The 18,807-nt window shown below is 51.0% G+C and overlaps 1 protein-coding gene and 1 pseudogene across 1 annotated transcript; one reads left to right on the forward strand and one right to left on the reverse strand.

Moving 5' to 3' along the window:
* The first annotated feature begins 4,398 nt into the window (after positions 1–4,398).
* Positions 4,399–5,333, forward strand: LOC122153084 (annotated as a pseudogene).
* Positions 5,334–7,030: 1,697 nt separating this feature from the next.
* Positions 7,031–15,631, reverse strand: LOC122153085 (olfactory receptor 14I1-like). Its single transcript, XM_042789196.1, has 2 exons — positions 15,326–15,631; positions 7,031–7,246 (listed from the first exon to the last, which is right to left on the reverse strand). The coding sequence occupies exons 1-2, from the start codon at positions 15,629–15,631 to the stop codon at positions 7,031–7,033; spliced, it is 522 nt and encodes a 173-aa protein (XP_042645130.1).
* Positions 15,632–18,807: the final 3,176 nt, after the last annotated feature.

The raw sequence follows: 18,807 nt of genomic DNA on the forward strand, positions 1-18,807 counted from the left end.
TGGCCCATGGGCTAAGGGAATTATATCTGTGTGCACATGCCTAAGACCAGGGAAGAGGACAGTAATTTATTAGACTGTATTAGGAAATATGGAACCTGAGGATAATGCAAAGGATATGGAACTAAGGGGTGGACACGGTCCTGGTTCAGACTGGAATAGAGTTCCTGTTCCTTTTTGGTAGCTGTAGGAGTGCTGATGCACACGGAGATTTCAGGGACTCTCCAGCTCCCCGTGTCCTGCCTGTGCACAGGCTCACAAGAAGCAGAGAGGGAACACAGCTGGAGCAGCGGGCCTGGATTGGCCAATATTCCATGTCATGTGACGTTATGCTCACCATATAAAGGAGGGGTGGGCGGGAAGGGGCACACTCTCACTTTTGGGATTGTGGTCGCGGCATCTTTGTGTTTCAGGATCGCTGGCTGGGAGCCGGCTGGGTGTCAGTCAGGCGGTGGTGAGCAATTGCACTTTTACATTATCCGTTCATACTGCCACCGTATTATTTTATCACCATTATTCAACTGTTTCTATCTCAACCCGTGAGTCTCCCTTTGCCCCTCTGCTTCCTTCCCCATTCCCAGGTGGAGCTGTGTGGTGTTTGGCTGCCGACCAGGCTCAGACCATGAGTTACACCCACTGACACACACACCAACATGACATGCACACACACCTGTCTTGCCTGTTGCTGGCCTCACCAAAGAACAGTTGGAAGGGCAACTGACGTCATCTACGTGGACTTGTGCAAAGCACTTGACACGGTCCCGCATGACATCTTCGTCTAGAGTTGGAGAGACGGTGATTTGGCAGATAGACCACTCGGTGGATAAAGAATTGGTTGGGGGGTCGAACTCAAAGTGCTGAGGTCACAGGCTCAACATCCAATTGGAGAACAGAGATGAGTGTCATTCCTCAGGGGTTGGAGTTGGGTCTGGTATTGATTGACATCTTTGTTGCCGTCATGGACAGAAGGATCGAGTGCATCCTCAGCAAGTTCACAGATGACACCAAACTATGTGGTGTGGTGACATGTTGGAGGGAAAGGATGCCATCCAGAGGAACCTGGACAGGCTGGAGAAGTGGGCCCATACAGACCTCATGAAGTTCAACAAGGCCAAGTTCAAGGTCCTACCCATGGCTTGGGACAACCTCACATACAAATAGATGCTGGGCAAGGAGTGGATTGAGAGCAGCTCTGTGGAGAAGGACTTGGGGGTGGTAGTTCATGGAAAACTGATTGTGATCCAGCAATGTGCACTCGCAGGCCAGAAAACCAACCGTGTCCTGGGCTGCATCAAGAGAAGTGTGGCCAGCAGGTCAAGGTGGGGGATTCTCCCATTCTGCTCTGCTCTCATGAGACCAGGCCCTGTAGTCTGGTTTCCAGCTCTCATGATCCAAACATAAAAAGGGCATGGACATGCTCAAGCAGGTCCAGAGGAGGCCGTGAATATGACTGGGGGGGTGAGAGCACCTCCCTTGTGAGGACAGGCTGAGAGAGTTTGTTTTGTTCAGACTGAAGAAGAAAAGGCTCCAAGGGAGAAATTCTAGTGGCCTTCCAGGACTTAAACAGGGCTACAGGAAAGATGGGGAAGGACTATTTATCAGGGATTGCAGGAATAGGACAAAGGGTAATGGGTTTAAACTGAAAGAGGGTAGATTTAGATTAAATAAAAGGAGGAAATTCTTTACTATGAGGGTAGTTAAACACTGGAAGAGGTTGCCCAGAGAAGTGGTGAATTTCCTCTCCCTCGAACTTCTCTAGGCAACCTGTTCCAATATCTCAGTATCCTCATCGGAAAAAATTTCTTCCTTATTTCAAATCTAAATCTACCCTCTTTCATTTTAACACCATTGCCGCTTATCCTTCTAATACAGATCCTGGTGAAAAGTATCACTCCATCTTTCTTGACCTGTAACCACTATGTTTTCATCTCCAAACACCTTTGAGAGTGCCCAGGCATCACCCCAAGATAGGGTTTAGAGGACTCAAGCACATGTCCAATATGCTTAGATATAAACATTCTGAGATAAGTGTTGTGGAGACTTGGGACAGTCTAGGAGTAGCCCAAGAACCCTTGAAGGGTGGTTTGAGAGACGGTGGACTTTTTCTTCACAGTGGAAAACAGCATGAGAAAGAAATAATGTCATACTGTGCAGCTGGGGAAGTCCAGACTGGACAACAGGATAAATGCTGTGGTGCAACACATGACCCAGGAGGAGTATGGATCAGAACAAGGCTTTGTTTTTCCAGGAAGAGCCAGAGAGCATGGTGAAATGTCAGGAAAGAAATGAAGATGCTCGGGAGGAGCAAGGTGAGAGAGCTGGGGGGATGAGGACAGCCTGCAGGGAAAGAGGCGCAGGGGATGCAACCCCAGAGGACAGCCTGTGGTGGAGATGACAGAGGGCTGTGGGAAAGCTGAAAGCCTCCAGTAAAGTCAACCCCATCACGATTTTGGCTATGGATGCTGTCCCTGACACTGATGCCTGTGAGGAGGCACAGTCCCTTGCAGCACAGGGTCCTCATGGCCTCCTTGTGCATCCTCAGGAGCCTGGGAGGTGCACATCTCCATAGCCCCTACCCCAGGAAGAGCCCTGAGGAATGTGGGAGGGAGAGGATCTCCCTTCCCAGGGGCTGGGGGTTCGTGGCTTGGCCATTTGTTTAATGGGCTTAGGACTTGGAACTTTGGCTTAATGCAACAAATTGAGGATTACTCAGCATCAGAGACAACTTTCCCTTTTTGTTTCCGACTTCTCATAACTGCCTTCAGATTTCTGCTCTAACAGGACACTGGGGAGGCTTTGTCAATAGTGTCCTCAGTGGATACAATTAAAGCCACAAGAAACTTTAGAGTTTGAATAAAACTTTGAATTCTTCAGAGGTTTCTTCAGCTTCTCTGTGTTTGATGTTCATGGAGTTGGCACCAAACCCTCCTGAGGGGTCATTAAAGTGCCTTGGGCTGTTGCTGTGGTGCTGAGCTGGGCCGGGCTCCTGGGCCGGAGGGAGCTCCTGGCAAGTGGGCAGCGCTGCAGAGAGACAGCTCTGCCCAGGAGCAGCTCCTCTGCAAAGCGCAGCAGGGCTGAGGGCACTGCCTGCAGGCACCCAGGGCAGAGCAGCGAGGCACACACAGCTTCAAGGCAGCCTGGGCTGGGAGGCTGCTGAGAGCTCCGAGGAGGAGAAAGCGTCAGGGCCCTGGCCACAGTAAGTCTGGGGGTGCAGGGCAATGCAGCTGCAGCTCGGGGAGGGATCTGGGGAAGGCGGCAGAGCCGCCAGGAATCTGCCTCCTGCCTAGAGGAGGAGGAGGAGGAGGAGGAGGAGGAGGATCTGCTCCCGAGCAGGGCTTCCCTGGTGCCCCCTGCGAGGGCCAGGGCATGAGGGCTGCCTTCTGGCGGGGCCGGCTGCAGGGGTGTGCAGCCGGGTGTGCAGGCAGGGGTGCCCAGGGCTGTCCTTCCCAGCAGGGTCCCTGCACCCCAGGGGGCTGTGTGCTGGGGCAGGGATACTGCTGCCTGCCAGGGTCAGCACTCAGCCTGCCCGGGGAGCTCCCCACGGTGCTGTGGGGAGAATCTGTGGGGGGAAGGAGAGCCCCCGCCAGGGCAGGCTCCTTCTGCTCTCCAGAGGCTGCTGCTGCATGGATCAGGGATGCTCACAGCTCCAGATCACGTATAGCACATTTGTATTTCAAGAGGAAATTCAAGGCAGGGGCCACCTTAATAATGTGAACCTTTTTAGGCTCTATGATCTCGTGTTTCTTCTAAGAAAAAGTAGAAAGGGGCTGTGAAATTTTAATAATTCATTGAGACTCCTGAAATGTTAAACTGAGGGATCAGCAGGATTGCCAGAAACTTCATAAAGTGCCTTCACCTACTCCTCTACTTACAGACACAACAGCATGATTTTTGTTTGAGGGTTCTGGTTTTGCCTGCTGTTCTCCTTTGAATCTGGAAGTAGGGAATGTCCCTGGGCAGTGCCCTATTGCCAGGAGGGGTCTGCAGGGCAGAGCTGAGCACACAGAGGGTGGGATGGGGGCTGGGAGCACTGTCAGGGCGGGGACATGGGGACAGAGAACCCACTCCCAGCAGAAAACAGCTCCAGGGAGCAGAGAGCCAGGACTTGCTCCAGCATTCTCTTGACTCTGTTCTAGGGCACAGGGAGCCTTTTTTTCCCTCAGGTCTCCCCTGTGTTCAGGCGGAGAGAAATATGAAAGATGAGGATTTCTTCCCCTTCAATGAACGTCTCCTCAGCAACATCAAAATCTGAGCTCATAAAAAGGAATTGAATATATTTTCCCAAAGAAAGATAAATAGTTTTGAGGAGACTTTTTGGGAAACAGCATAAGATTGAATAAAAGAAGTTTGTCCTAACTTGTCAATGTCTTCTAGTTCAACCTCCCTGCCTGCAGTGAACAAATGTCCAACAGCAGCTCCATCACCCAGTTCCTCCTCCTGGCATTTGCAGACAGACGGGAGCTGCAGCTCCTGCACTTCTGGCTCTTCCTGGGCATCTACCTGGCTGCCCTCCTGGGCAACGGCCTCATCATCACAGCCATCGCCTGCGACCACCACCTCCACACCCCCATGTACTTCTTCCTCCTCAACCTCTCCCTCCTCGACTTGGGCTCCATCTCCACCACTCTCCCCAAATCCATGGCCAATACCCTTTGTGACACCAGGGCCATTTCCTACCCGGGATGTGTTGCACAGGTATTTCTGTTTCTATTTTTGGTATCATCAGAATATTCCCTTCTCACCATCATGGCCTATGACCGCTACGTTGCCATCTGCCAACCCCTGCACTACGGGACCCTCCTGGGCAGCAGAGCTTGTGTCCACATGGCAGCAGCTGCCTGGGGCACTGGGTTGCTTTATTCTCTCCTGCATACAGCGAACACATTTTCCCTACACCTCTGCCAAGGCAATTCCATAAACCAGTTCTTCTGTGAAATCGCCCAGATTCTCAAGCTTTCCTGCTCAGATTCCTACCTCAGGGAAGTTGGACTTATCAAGGCTAGTTTCTGTTTAGTATTTGGTTGTTTTCTTTTCATCGTGCTGTCCTATGTACAGATATTCCGGGCCGTGCTGAGGATCCCCTCTGAGCAGGGACAGCACAAAGCCTTTTCCACATGCCTCCCTCACCTGGTCGTGGTCTCCCTGTTTGTCAGCACTGTAATCTTTGCCTACCTGAAGCCCCCTCCATCTCCTCCCCATCTCTGGACATGGTGGTGTCATTTCTGTACTCGGTGGTGCCTCCAGCAGTGAACCCCCTCATCTACAGCATGAGGAACCAGGAGATGAAGGGCGCACTGAAGAAGCTGATTCAGTCAGCTGAATCTCAACAGGGATAAGCTTCCTGTGTCTCTTCAGAAGTCATTTCCAATTCTTATCTGAATCCTTCTGTGCAGTAAGCATTTTATTTGTGAAACTCTTTTTTGTTCCTAAAATGTATGTATCCACTCCTCTTCCTCAGAGACTTCAACCAGCATCTCTGTCAGAGAGGACTTTGTGCGCTGTGTCTGATGGGACAATGCAGCTGGCCTCCCATTAAACATATCCATTACAAAAGAGGCTTGTCTCAGTGCCCATGTCTGGAGGTTGGTCTCTTCCTCCCAAGCTGAGGTCAGGAACAGGCTGAAGGAATTGCCCCTCTGAGCGTGCTGCTGTGCTGGGGTTTCCAGGGGTTCAGGGCAGGAGGGCATGGGGGGATGTGTTAGGGAATAGGCCTGTGCTGCCCCTTCACGTGGGGGTGCCCAGTGCAATGGAAATGATGGCTGATCCATGGGGATCTCCCTGGGGCCATCTCCCCGTGGCTTTCAGCCACCACTGCCCTGCAGAGCAGCACCGCCAGCTCAGGGCCGTGCCTGAGGTGACATCCCGCAACAAAGACCTATTTCTGGAGGCACCAGTTTGGGCAGCTTTTCTCTGGCTGGCACAGCAGGAGCTGCCTGGGGACCCCCAGTGAGGAGTCTTGTGCTGGGGAGAGGGACGGGCACAAAGGGGCTGCCAGCACTGGGCAATCAGGATCTCTTGGAGAGAAAAGCAGCAGAGAGAGGGAGACGCTGGCCTGCGTCTGCTCATGGCATGTCTGGCCCCAGCCCTGGGGCTGATGGGGAGGCTGAGAGCCCTCTGTGCCCCAGGAGTTGCTGTGACCTTCCGAGGGGCTGGGGCTGGGGTGAGTGCCCAGAGCTCTGCAGCACCCCCCAGCCTATCTCGCTGGTCATTTCCAGCACTGGCTGCTCACCCAGGTTTATGGGTGAGCATTGCTGCTAAACCATCTCCATCCTCCTGCTGGTCTCAGTGCCTGTATGGGGGCACCAGCCAGCCCTGCCTGGCCTCTTTTCTGGCCCAGACCCTGGCAGACCCCAGCGAAGGGCTGTCTGTGAATCCCCACATTGGACACAGCTGGGGCTGGGAAAGTGTTGGATACTGGGGGAGCCTGCAAATTGTATATTATGAGATTATGTCTTGCTGGGGCTATGGGGGGGACAGTGAACTGATTGCTCTCACTGGCATCATAATGGGGGGAACTTGCCCTGCCAACAAGCAGGCTGGGGGTGTACAAGAAGCTGGGAGTGGACACAGCTGGGACACCTGACCTCAGCTGACCAAAGGGACAGTCCATACTGTATGACATTGTGCTCAGCAATCAAAACTACAGGAAAGCAGGAAGGGGAGATGTTTGTAGTGACAGCGCTGGTCTTCCCAAATAACCACTGTGTATGATGAAGCCCTGCTTTCCTGGAGATGCCTGAACACCTGCATGCCTGTGAGAAGTAGTGAATGAATTTCTTTATTGTGCTTGTCACTTGTACACAGCTTTGTTTTATGTATTAAACTGTCTTTACGTCAACCTATTATTTTTCTCACTGTCTTTACCCCAACCTATTATTTTTCTCACGTTCACCCTTCCTATTTTCTCCCCCATCCCACTGGGGAGGAATGAGTGAGCTGTGTGAGCCTAAGCAGTCTACTGTGATTAATCCACAACATCTCAGCCTCTCTAGGTCTCCCTGGATGGCAACTCTGCCCTCCAGTGTACTGACCCTTACTTCCACAATTCTGTGGCATCTTCAGTCTTAGTGAGAGTGCACTCTTTCAGTTCTTCCATGTCCTTGCTAAAGATGTTTGCCAGGACAGATCCCAGGGTGAACACTTGCAGTACTCCATGTGTTACTGATCTGCCTGCAGAGAAAACTTCATTCACCATGAACTTCTGAACCCCACCGTCAAACCAGCCATCCAGACTGTAAGGTCCTGGCATCTGGCCAGGCCCAAAGAGTGGTGGTGAACGGAGTTCAATCCAGCAGGCAGCTGGCCACAAGTGCTGTTCCCCAGGGATCAGTATTGGGGCCAGTTCTCATTAATATCTTTATCAGTGATCTGGATGAGAGGATCAAGTCCACCATCAGTAAGTTTGCAGGCAACACCAAGTTGTGCGGGAGTGTTCATGTGCTGCAATCTAAGAAGGCTCTACAGAGGGGTCTGGACAGGCTGGAGTGATGGGCAAAGGCCAATTGTATGAGCTTCAGCAAGGCTCAGTGTTGGGGCCAGCACTTTGGGCACAACAACCTGATGCAAATCTACAGGCTGGGGGAAGAGTAGCTGGAAAGCTGCCCAGCAGAAAAGAACCTGGGTGTGATGGTAAACAGCTGGTTGAAAACGAGCAAACAGAGTGCCCAGGTGGTCAAGAAAGCCAATAGCATCCTGCCTTGTATCAGAAATGCTGTGGCCAGCAGGATTAGGGCAGTGATCAACCCTCTGTACTGGCACTGTGAGGTGGCACCTTGAATACTGGGATCAGTTTTGGGCCCCTCATTACAAGAAAGACATTGAGGTGCTGCAGTGTGACCAAAGAAGCGTAATGAATCTGGTGAAGGGTCTAGAGCACAAGTCTTATCAGGAGCAACTGTGAGAACTGGGGTGTTTAGAAATGGAAGCTCAGGAGCACCCTTATCGGTCTGTACAACTACCTGAAAGGAGGTTGCAGTGAGGTCTGGGCCAGTTTCTTTTCCCATGTAACAAGTGAAAGGACAGGAGGAAATGGCCTCAAGTTGCACCAGGGGAGGTTTGGATTGAATATGAGGAAACATTTCTTTCCTGGAAGGGTTATAAAGCATTGGAAAAGGCTGCCCATGAAAGTAGTTGTGTCACCATTGTTGGAGGTGTTTAAAAGACATGTAGATATGGCACATAGGGAACATGTTTAGTGGTGGGCTTGTCAGTGTTAGTTTAATGGCTGGATTTGATGACCTTAAGAATATGTTCCAACCTAAATGATTCTATGATTCTGTGACTGACCGGGAAGATGGGGAGTGAGGCATGGCCTGTTTAATGTGTCTCACATATATGGAGCTCCTCTACAGCACAGGCAACATTTTAAGTTGGTGCTTGTCATAAAATCACAGAATCACAGAATGGTTTGGATTGGAAGGGACCTTTACAGATCATCTAGTTCCAACCTCCCTGCCTTGATGATTAACTTCTATTAGTTCTTTTTTTTTATTTATTTTTTTTTTTTTTTCTGATTCTTCACTGTTTTTAAGACTTGTCAAAGAAAAACGAGTACACCAAAAGAGATATTGAGTGAATTGCCAGTGTAAACCAGGTGAGCTACCCCATGCCTGTGTCTTCCTGGCAAGGAGTCTGTCCTGAGAAGGGGATCCAGCCTCTGCCACTCTCTGGAGAGGGAAATCAGCAGTGCCCATGCCTCCTGGGGACACAAAAGGAGACTTTTACAAGAGCAGCCTTCATGTGAACTGCTTTGGAAGGGCTACTTGAGGATGGCTTACATTGCAAATACTGATTGAATTGACATTGCCCAGCATGTCTACAAAGCAAGCAGAATGCTACATTGCAGTAATTTACACGTAATTAATTCATTTTGCTTTGTTTCTTTCTTTCTTTCAGGTACTGCTACTCTTAGGAAAATCATACTAACATCTGAAGGAATCTTGACAGAAGCCTCATGGTGTTTACATCTCAGGGAATGAGATGCCAGAGGCCAAGGGAAGGATGTGTTGGACACTCATCAGGGATTTAGCAAACCAAAGCGTGCTCCCCTCCCCAGCACCATACCTTCCTTATCGAGAGAAGTGAGAAACTCTGCAAACTAGATCTGGACTCACAGTTGTGTAACTTATGCCTAATTGAAAAAGGTGTTTTCATGCAAGATCACATTTTGAGATTTCATTTTAGCCCAAACTATTTCAGTTAACACTACCTCCATCTTCATTCAGATGCTGCCTGATGTGTGACAGAGCTGTTCTGTATCTCCAGGCAGGATGGGGAAAAATTTGATGCCTGAATTGGAAATTGTCCCCTTGTCAGCAATGTGAATGCAGTAGGCTGGAGCCAAGAGGCCCAAGAAAACAAATTTCCCTAGGACCAGCTAATGAAACATCCCGTAGGCCATGGGACTTCCTTTCTGCTGATAGAGAATTTGTAAATCCAGATGATACAGCTTCAACTAATTTTTGTTTCTCTTTGAAACTTGTATCTCAGCAGTGAGGTACTTAGATTGTATTGTTACTTTAAAAGTCTGGTTTTGAAAAACTAGCCCAGTGTGTGTCTAATTCAAGGAGGTGATGGAGATTATACTCTGGGTAACTCTTATGGGGTTCTGTCAGGAGTTTTGCTGAATCCTGATGATTTCCTTGCCTGAATCTCCTTTCTAAAGAAGCCTCACCTGGAGTTCAAAGTACTCAGGGTTGTCAGGAAAGGCAGGCCTTGCCACAACAGATTCCAAACTTTCCAGCAGTTCAGAAGTTGCAGCCTGCTTTGAGAACTAGTTTAGTAATGCTTTCTCCCTGCAGTGCCTGGGGAGAGCTGCGCTGTGCCTGGGTCACTGAAGGAATTGTTGGTGCTATAAGCTCCAGGTCACAGTGCAGAGCATGGGGCATTTTTTGCTGCTGACATGTCAATCTCAAGATGTGGTGAGAAAAAGGCAAGGGCAGAGCAGGGCATTAAGTCTGAGACAGGGTTTGCAGAGAGAACACAGTAGGGAAGATGTGGTGGGGTAGAGGCAGAGAGTAACGCCCCAGGTCTTTGTTCCCAGGCACCATCAGCACAGAGGTCAACCCTTCATGCTGAGCATTGCAGGTGGGTGCTGGATGTCCCGAGTCAGGGAATTGCTGATTTTGCTGTGGGTATTTGTGCAGTGAAAGTGTGTGAGTGAGAGCTGAGTCTCAGCCCTGTCTTGTGCTGCACATGTCCCCAGCCCAGCTCCCTCCTTCCCCAGATACCCTGAGACCCAGTAACTTCCAGCAGAGATGCTGGGGAGGGGCTGGTGGTGCTGAGTTCCAGCTGGGCTGGGCTCTGTTGGAGCCAGCCCTGGCACTCACCCACCTCAGCTGGGATGGGGGAAAAGTCAGTGCAGGGTCTTTGGGTCGAGATCACCTGAGCCCTTCTCCTCCCACAGGGCTCTGTCCTTTCTCAGCTTTCTCCTTTTTCTCTCCCTTCCTCACCATTCCACAAGCTCAGACCCTCAGCTTTCTGACATAGACTCTCTCATCCAGTGGGGAGAGCTAGAGGCTTTACTCATCCTCGTCAGCTTTGCTGAAGCTGTTTGTCCTTCTCTCTTCCAGAAGCCAAACATTCCCTGCTGGGAAGTGGGTTTGACAACACTGAGAGCACCATGTATTTCAAGGAGCACAGCTGGTGAGGCTGCTTCTCAGGCAGGCACTTTCCCTGGCTGTGCCCTCAGGCATGTCCCAGGCATCGCCCATGGCCCTGAGCCTGCTACTCTCCCACCTCAGCCCCAGGCACCCCCGGGACACCCCTCCCAGTGCCCAGCAGTGCTGAGCAGGGAGCCCTGCAAGCACAGCTGGCTGTGCCAGGTCCTGCTGCTGGGCTGGATGTACAGGGGGGCAGCCCCAAAGCCCTGGGGACCCTGTGCTGAGGAGGTGAGCATGGGGAGTGAGTGGTCCTCACTGGCATTTTCCTTCCTGCCAGTACAAAGTCTCTCATGAGATTTCTGGTTGATGCACAGTTATAATTTTCTTTAATTTCCTTTTTTCTCTTTGTTTCTCATCTTTTCTTTTACTGTCTCACACACAGTGTGGGCTCAAGCATTCTCTGTCATGATCTCATTGAACAGTCTCTTTGTCTGAGCAGGTAACTCCTGACCTGCTCCTTCTCAATGCAAGAACTTGGCCTGCTCAGGGCAGGAACGCTCTCCTCAGAAGGGCAGCGTTTCTGAGAGCCAAGATCACTAGCCCAGAGCTGTGCTCAGCCTTCTCCCAGTTGGAGAAAGGACATCTGCCTTGATCTTTTCACAGAAACAATTTATTTCAAAACATGGCACTGGTTTTCCTTGGAAGAGCACAGAGAATCTCAGTTGTAAACAGCTATTCTGGTCATGTTGAGAATCCCCCGAGCACAGGAAAGCAGGATGTCAAAATGTGAGCAAATGCACATGATGTTTGCATTCCAGGATGAGGAATAGGCAGCTCCATGGGGCAAGTCAGCCCTGTGGTCAGAGGGAGTGCTCTTGGGACAAGTGGGTCTGTTGTCTTGAAGAACCCAGGTCCCTTAATTTATTTTAGGGAGAGAGAAAAATAGACTATGAACAAGGGAAAGCAGTTGAGATTTTTTTTTTTGTTTTTTTTTTTTTTGTTTTGTTTTTTTTTTTTTTTTTTTTTTTCAATCCTTTTTAATCAATAATGTCCATCACAGTTCTTCTACTTATCGCAAAGATGCAGGTGTTTTGTCACAGGCCTCCTTCCTGGCAAGTGGGGGAGGAAAGAGAATCAAAGTTGTATGGAAAAATGGGAAGAGGAGAATCAGACATCACCCACAAATTTCCTGCTGAGGGGAATGGGGAATGTGCCCTCACTCCAGACTCCACTCTTCCTCCTGTCACTCATCATGACTGTGATTGGGCACATCCTCATCGCTGTTTAGGTGCTGTCAGAGCAGCATCTGCACACCCCTACGTACTTCTTCTGGGGCAATCTGTCCTCCTTGGAGACCTGCTACAGCTCCACCCTCCTGCCCCGGCTGCTGGCCAGCTTGCTGAATGGGGACGGGACCATTTCTGCTCACAGCTGTATGGCTCAGCTCCACTGCTCTGGCTGCTTTGCGACTGCTGAGTGTTACCTGCGGGCCATGATGGCCTATGATTGGTATCTGGGCACGTGCCAGCCCCTGCTCTATGCAGGCTTCATGACCTGGAAGGTCTGCCTTCAGCTGGTGGTTGCACCTTGGCTATGTTGGTGTGTGCAACAGTCCCAGTCTTCTTATCCCAGCTGAAGTTCTGTGGCCCCAGGGCAACTGGCCACTTGTTCTGTGACCTCTCTGCTGGAGATTGCCTGCAGTGGCACCAGCGTGGTCACACTCACATCCTTCATCCTCTCTTTCCTGAACGTTGTCTTCCCCTTCCTGTTTGCTTTTGTGTCCCATGTGTGCATCATAGTTGCCATCCTGAGGATCCCATCCAGCATGGGCAGAAGAAGGCCTTCTCCTCTCGCTCCTCTCCTCTCATTGTCGTCTCTTTTCTCCTGCACCCTCCTCACTGTCTACCTGCTGCCCAGAACAGCCCCGCTGAGGCAGCTCAACAAAGTGCTCTCCCTCTTCTGCCACTGTCCTCATGCCCCTGGTCAATCCCCTCGTCTACAGCCTGCGGAACAGGGAGGTCAGGGAGGACCTGAGGAAAGCTCTCAGGAAAGACAAGGCCTGCACCCAGGGTGCACAATAATGTTCCACCTGCAGGGATGAATGCTTTGTGCTTCTGTTTTATCTCAGTAGGGAGGCCTTGGGCAGGCCTATGGTGTCTAATGCTGCAAACATTGTTTTAGGAGGGTTTGATATTGAGCACGCCTGTGGGATGGAAAAGGTCAAGGGGAAGACATTCATTTTAGAGAGTTCATAGAATCAGAATGAGAATGGGTTGGGTTGGAAGAGACCTTTTAAGGTCACCTATTGCAATCCCCCTGCAATGAACAGGGAGAGATTCAACTAGATCGATTTGCTTAGAGCCCTGTCCAACCTGACCTTGAATGTTTGCAGGGATGGGGCATCTACCACCTCTCTGGGAAATATGTTCCAGTGTTTCACCACCTTATTGTAAAAGCTTTCTTCCTTATATCTAGTCGGAATCTACTCTCTTTAAGTTCAATACCATTATCCCTTATCCCATTGCTACAGGCCTTTTTAGAAAGTCTGTCCCCGTCTTTCCTATAAGACCCCAATAAGTACTGAAAGTCTGCAATAAGGCCCACGGCCTCTCTGGGCACAGTCCAGAATCCCAGGGGAGGGTGACAGAGCAGACAGGAGCACTTGCAATGAGCCTGTCCGAGGCGGCCAAGATGGATCTCACTGGGGTTCCTGCAGTCACACACAGAAGTGTCAGGGCTCTGTCAGGTGCCCACAGCTGAGCTGGCCTCAGGCACTCCTCTTACACACAGGGCTGTTCAGAGACACGAGTCCTTCCTTGCACACGCAGAGGCAGTGCACTGCAGGAGCCATAGTGTCTCTCTGAACTCCTGCTGCCACCCCCAGAGGCTGGGAGGCACCTCAGCCCTGCAGTGCTCGCCCTGCTCTGCACGCGTGGGAGATGCCCCGAGGCATGAGGAATGGACACAGGGACGGTGGTTCAGGGAATCACCTCCCAGTGCTGCATTCAGGGGGTTTCCTGGGGGACTTGACTCTCTAAGTGAAGTGACCTCAAGACATGGTCTGTACCACAGGCCTTCATGGCACCCCCAGGAATAGCTGATGGATTTTGTGCTCACTTGGCTTCATCTCACTTCATGTACATGATGTCCATGCTTACATCTCCTCCCTACAATGTAAACATGGACTTCTGACCTACTGCTTTGGTATCCATGTGTGCAAGGACAGAAAACCCGCCTGAACTGGGGTGAGAGGCCAGTGGTGGTTGTAAGGGGCTAATTCATTGACCTGGGGCAGCTTCCCTGGGGTGCCCAAAACACATGGGCACAGCCCAGCCCCTGCTCTTCTGGGCCTTCAGGTCTCTGGCAGGAGGCCTGGCTGTGCGAGGACACTGCTGTGTGCCCACACCCTGCACACTCACACTGCTCAGCACTCCAATGGTGTTTTCCTCTGCAGGCCACTTTCCTGGGCATGTTCTTGACAGCAACTTTGGAAGAAGACCTAAACCTTCATGCACAGCCCTGAGATCCCCTTGTCTGATGGAACCATTGTCATGAAGGCCAGCTCTGTCCCAGAAGTACCCAATGCCTGTCCCTGTCTGTGGTCACAGAACTGCCACACTGTGGGACTGTGACCAAGGCTCAAAAACACTCAGAATTTATACCAGTACAAGGGCTCAGGAGCAGAAAGTGGATGTGGAAAATTAGCAGCTCTGGAAAGAGCAGGTGCTTGCGCTTCCTGGAACCACTGCTGTGCTGGGACACTTCTACCCTCCACCTCTGCAAACAGGCACTGACCAAAAATGTCTAGAGAATATCTTGGAAGAAGTATCTCAGAGAAACATGGTGCTGCAGTGTTCTTTATTTTGTTTAGACATAAAGAAAGCACAGGTCCTCATTTATTGAGTCTCTGGGTCACACCAAATCTTGATACATGTATAATTAAAAAAGGGAAAAATAATGAAATTTCTTTTCATAAAATATTATAAGAAGTAAAGCAAAGATAGAAAAAAATGTAAAACCTCAAAACAGCAAAAAAAACCCTACAGAGAATGAGTTTAATCTGTAATGAGTTACATCATGAGTGCTTTGCAGAAGAAAAGCACTTCATTGACTCTGAATATTTTCCACTCATCACTTTATTCAAGGTATCCTTGATCTCCTGGTTCTTCATGCTGTAGATGAGGGGGTTCTGGAGGCACCACTGAGTACAGAAATGACACCACCATGTCCAGGGATGGGGAGGAGATGGAGGGGGGCTTCAGGTGAGCAAACACGCCAGTGCCGATAAACAGGAAGAGCACGACCAGGTGAGGGAGGCACGTGGAGAAGGCTTTGTGCCGTCCCTGCTCAGAGGGGATCCTCAGCACCACACCGAAGATCTGTACATAGGACAGCATGATGAAAAGAAAACAGCCAAATGCTAAACAGGCACTAACCATGATAAGTCCAACTTCCCTGAGGTAGGAATCTGAGCAGGAGAGCTTGAGGATCTGAGGGATTTCACAGAAGAACTGGTTTATGGAATTGCCTTGGCAGAGTGGTTGGGAAAATGTGTTGGCAGTGTGCAGGAGAGAATTGAGCAACGCAGTGCCCCAGGCAGCTGCTGCCATGTGGACACAAGCTCTGCTGCCCAGGAGGGTCCCGTAGTGCAGGGGTTGGCAGACGGCAACGTAGCGGTCATAGGCCATGATGGTGAGAAGAGAAAATTCTGCTGCAGTGAAGAAAACAAAGAAAAAGATCTGGGCAGCACATCCCATGTAGGAGATGTCCCTGATGTCCCAGAGGGAATTGGCCATGGCTTTGGGGAGAGTGGTGGAGATGGAGCCCAGGTCGAGGAGGGAGAGGTTGACGAGGAAGAAGTACATGGGGGTGTGGAGGTGGTGGTCGCAGGCGATGGCGGTGATGATGAGGCCATTTCCCAGGAGGGCAGACAGGTAGATGCCCAGGAAGAGCCAGAAGTGCAAGAGCTGCAGCTCCCGTCTCTCTGCAAATACCAGGAGGAGGAACTCAGTGATGGAGCTGCTGTTGGACATTTGTTCACTGCAGGCAGGGAGGTTGAACTAGAAGACATTGACAAGTTAGGGCAGACTTGTTTTATTCAATCTTATGCTGTTTACCAAAAAGTCTCCTCAAAATGATTTCACTTTCTTTGGGGAAAATATATTCAATTCCTTTTTATGAGCTCAGATTTGTGATGTTTCAGAGGAGACATTCTTTGAAGGGGTAGAAATCCTCATCTTTCACATTTCTTTCAGCCTGAACACAGGGGAGACCTGAGGGAAAAAGTGTCTCCCTGTGTCTTAGTAGAGAGTCAAGGGAATGCTGGAGCAAGTCCTGGCTCTCTGCTCCCTGGAGCTGTTTTGTGCCAGGAGCCATTTCTGTGTCCCCATATCACTGCCCTGACAGTGCTGCCAGCCCCCATCCCACCCGCTGTGTGCTCAGCTCTGCCCTGCGGACCCCTCCTGGCAGCAGGACACTGCCCAGGGATAGCCATATGTTGTCAAGTTGTAAGAGGACACCACAGCAGTGACGGGGTTTTCAGTAGGCAAAGCAACAGGTGAAAGGACTTAAGCAGTTTCCTCACAGAACTTCACAGCTCTCACTCTAATGCTGTAGGAGTCTGGGTCAAATATAATGGCTCCACTACTATTCACACCCTCCCAAATACATCAGGAAACTGTAGGCACAGATCCTTGAAAGCCCTTTTCCTTACACATAGACCCTGCCATGATGTTCTTCTTGAAAAGCTGCCTCTGACAATGTGGTGGGGTTAATCTGCATCCCTGATCCACGCAGCAGCAGCCTCTGCAGAGCAGAAGGAGCCTGCCCTGGCGGGGGTCTCTCCTTCCCCCCACAGCTTCTCCCCACAGCGCCGTGGGGAGCTCCCCGGGCAGGCTGAGTGCTGAACCCTGGCAGGCAGCAGAGTCCCTGCCCCAGCACACAGCCCCTGGGGTGCAGGGACCCTGCTGGGAAGGACAGCCCTGGGCACCCCTGCCTGCACACCCGGCTGCACACCCCTGCAGCCGGCCCCGCCAGAAGGCAGCCCTCATGCCCTGGCCCTCACAGGGGCACCAGGGAAGCCCTGCTTGGGAGCAGCTCCTCCTTCTCCTCCTCCTCCTCCTCCTCCTCCTCCTCCTCCTCCTCCTCCTCCTCCTCCTCCTCCTCCTCCTCCTCCTCTAGGCAGGAGGCAGATTCCTGGCAGCTCTGCCGCCTTCCCCAGATCCCTCCCCGAGCTGCAGCTGCATTGCCCTGCACCCCCAGACTTACTGTGGCCAGGGCCCTGACGCTTTCTCCTCCTCGGAGCTCTCAGCAGCCTCCCAGCCCAGGCTGCCTTGAAGCTGTGTGTGCCTCGCTGCTCTGCCCTGGGTGCCTGCAGGCAGTGCCCTCAGCCCTGCTGCGACTTTGCAGAGGAGCTGCTCCTGGGCAGAGCTGTCTCTCTGCAGCGCTGCCCACTTGCCAGGAGCTCCCTCCAGGCCCAGGAGCCCAGCCAGCTCAGCACCACAGCAACAGCCAAGGCAGTTTAATGACCCCTCAGGAGGGTTTGGTGCCAACTCCATGAACATCAAGCACAGAGAAGACTGAAGAAACCTCTGAAGAATTCAAAGTTTTATTCAAACTCCAAGTTTCTTGTGACTTTAATTGTATCCACTGAGGACACTATTGACAAAGCCTCCCCAGTGTCCTGTTAGAGCAGAAATCTGAAGGCAGTTATGAGAAGTCGGAAACAAAAAGGGAAAGTTGTCTCTGATGCTGAGTAATCCTCAATTTGTTGCATTAGCCAAAGTTCCAAGCCCTAAGCCCATTAACCAAATGGCCAAGCCATGACGCCCAGCCCCTGGGAAGGGAGATCCTGTCCCTCCCACATTCCTCAGGGCTCTTCCTGGGGTAGGGGCTATGGAGATGTGCACCTCCCAGGCTCCTGAGGATGCACAAGGAGGCCATGAGGCCCCCGTGCTGCAAGGGACTGTGCCTCCTCACAGGCATCAGTGGCAGGGAAAACAGCCATAGCCAAAATCGTGATGGGGTTGACTTTACTGGGGGCTTTCAGCCTTTCCCACAGCCCTCTGTCATCTCCACCACAGGCTGTCCTTATGGAGTTGCATCCCCTGCGCCTCTTTCCCTGCAGGCTGTCCTCATCCCCCCAGCTCTCTCACCTTGCTCCTCCTGAGCATCTTCCTTCCTTTCCTGATCTCTCACCATCCTCCCTGGCTCTTCCTTGAAAAACAAAGCCTTGTTCTGATCCATACTCCTCCTGGGTCATGTGTTGCACCACAGCATTTATCCTGTTGTCCAGTCTGGACTTCCCCAGCTGCACAGTATGACATTATTTCTTTCTCATGCTGTTTTCCACTGTGAAGAAAAAGTCCACCGTCTCTCAAACCACCCTTCAAGGGTTCTTGGGCTACTCCTAGACTGTCCCAAGTCTCCACAACACTTAGCCAGAATGTTTATATCTAAGCACATTGGACATGGGCTTGAGCCCTCTAAACCCCTATTTGGGGTGATGTCTGGGTACTCTCAAAGGCGTTTGGAGATGAAAACATAGTGGTTCCAGGTCAAGAAAGATGGAGTGATACTTTCTTACCAGGATCTGTATTGGAAGGGCAAGCGGCAATGGTGTTAAAATGAAAGAGGGTAGATTTAGATTTGAAATAAGGAAGAAATATTTTACGATGAGGATGCTGAGATACAGGAACAGATTGCCTAGAGAAGTTCCAGGGAGGGGCAATTCACCACTTCTTTGGGCAACCTCTTCCAGTGTTTCACCATCCTCATACTAAAGAATTTCCTCCTTTTATTTAATCTAAATCTACCCTCTTTCAGTTTAAACCCATTACCCTTTGTCCTATTCCTGCAATCCCTGATAAATAGTCCCTCCCCATCTTTCCTGTAGCCCTGTTTAAGTCCTGGAAGGCCACTAGAATTTCTCCCTTGGAGCCTTCTCTTCTTCAGTCTGAACAAAACAAACTCTATCAGCCTGTCCTCACAAGGGAGGTGCTTCTCACCCCCCCAGTCATCTTCACGGCCTCCTCTGGACCTGCTTGAGCATGTCCATGCCCTTTTTATGTTTGGATCATGAGAGCTGGAAACCATACTACAGTGCCGGTCTCATGAGAGCAGAGCAGAATGGGAGAATCCCCCACCTTGACCTGCTGGCCACACTTCTCTTGATGCAGCCCAGGACACGGTTGGTTTTCTGGCCTGCGAG

The sequence above is a fragment of the Tyto alba genome, unplaced genomic scaffold (genome assembly GCF_018691265.1).
Source record: "Tyto alba isolate M040663 unplaced genomic scaffold, T.alba_DEE_v4.0 Super-Scaffold_15, whole genome shotgun sequence".
Lineage (NCBI taxonomy): Eukaryota > Metazoa > Chordata > Aves > Strigiformes > Tytonidae > Tyto > Tyto alba.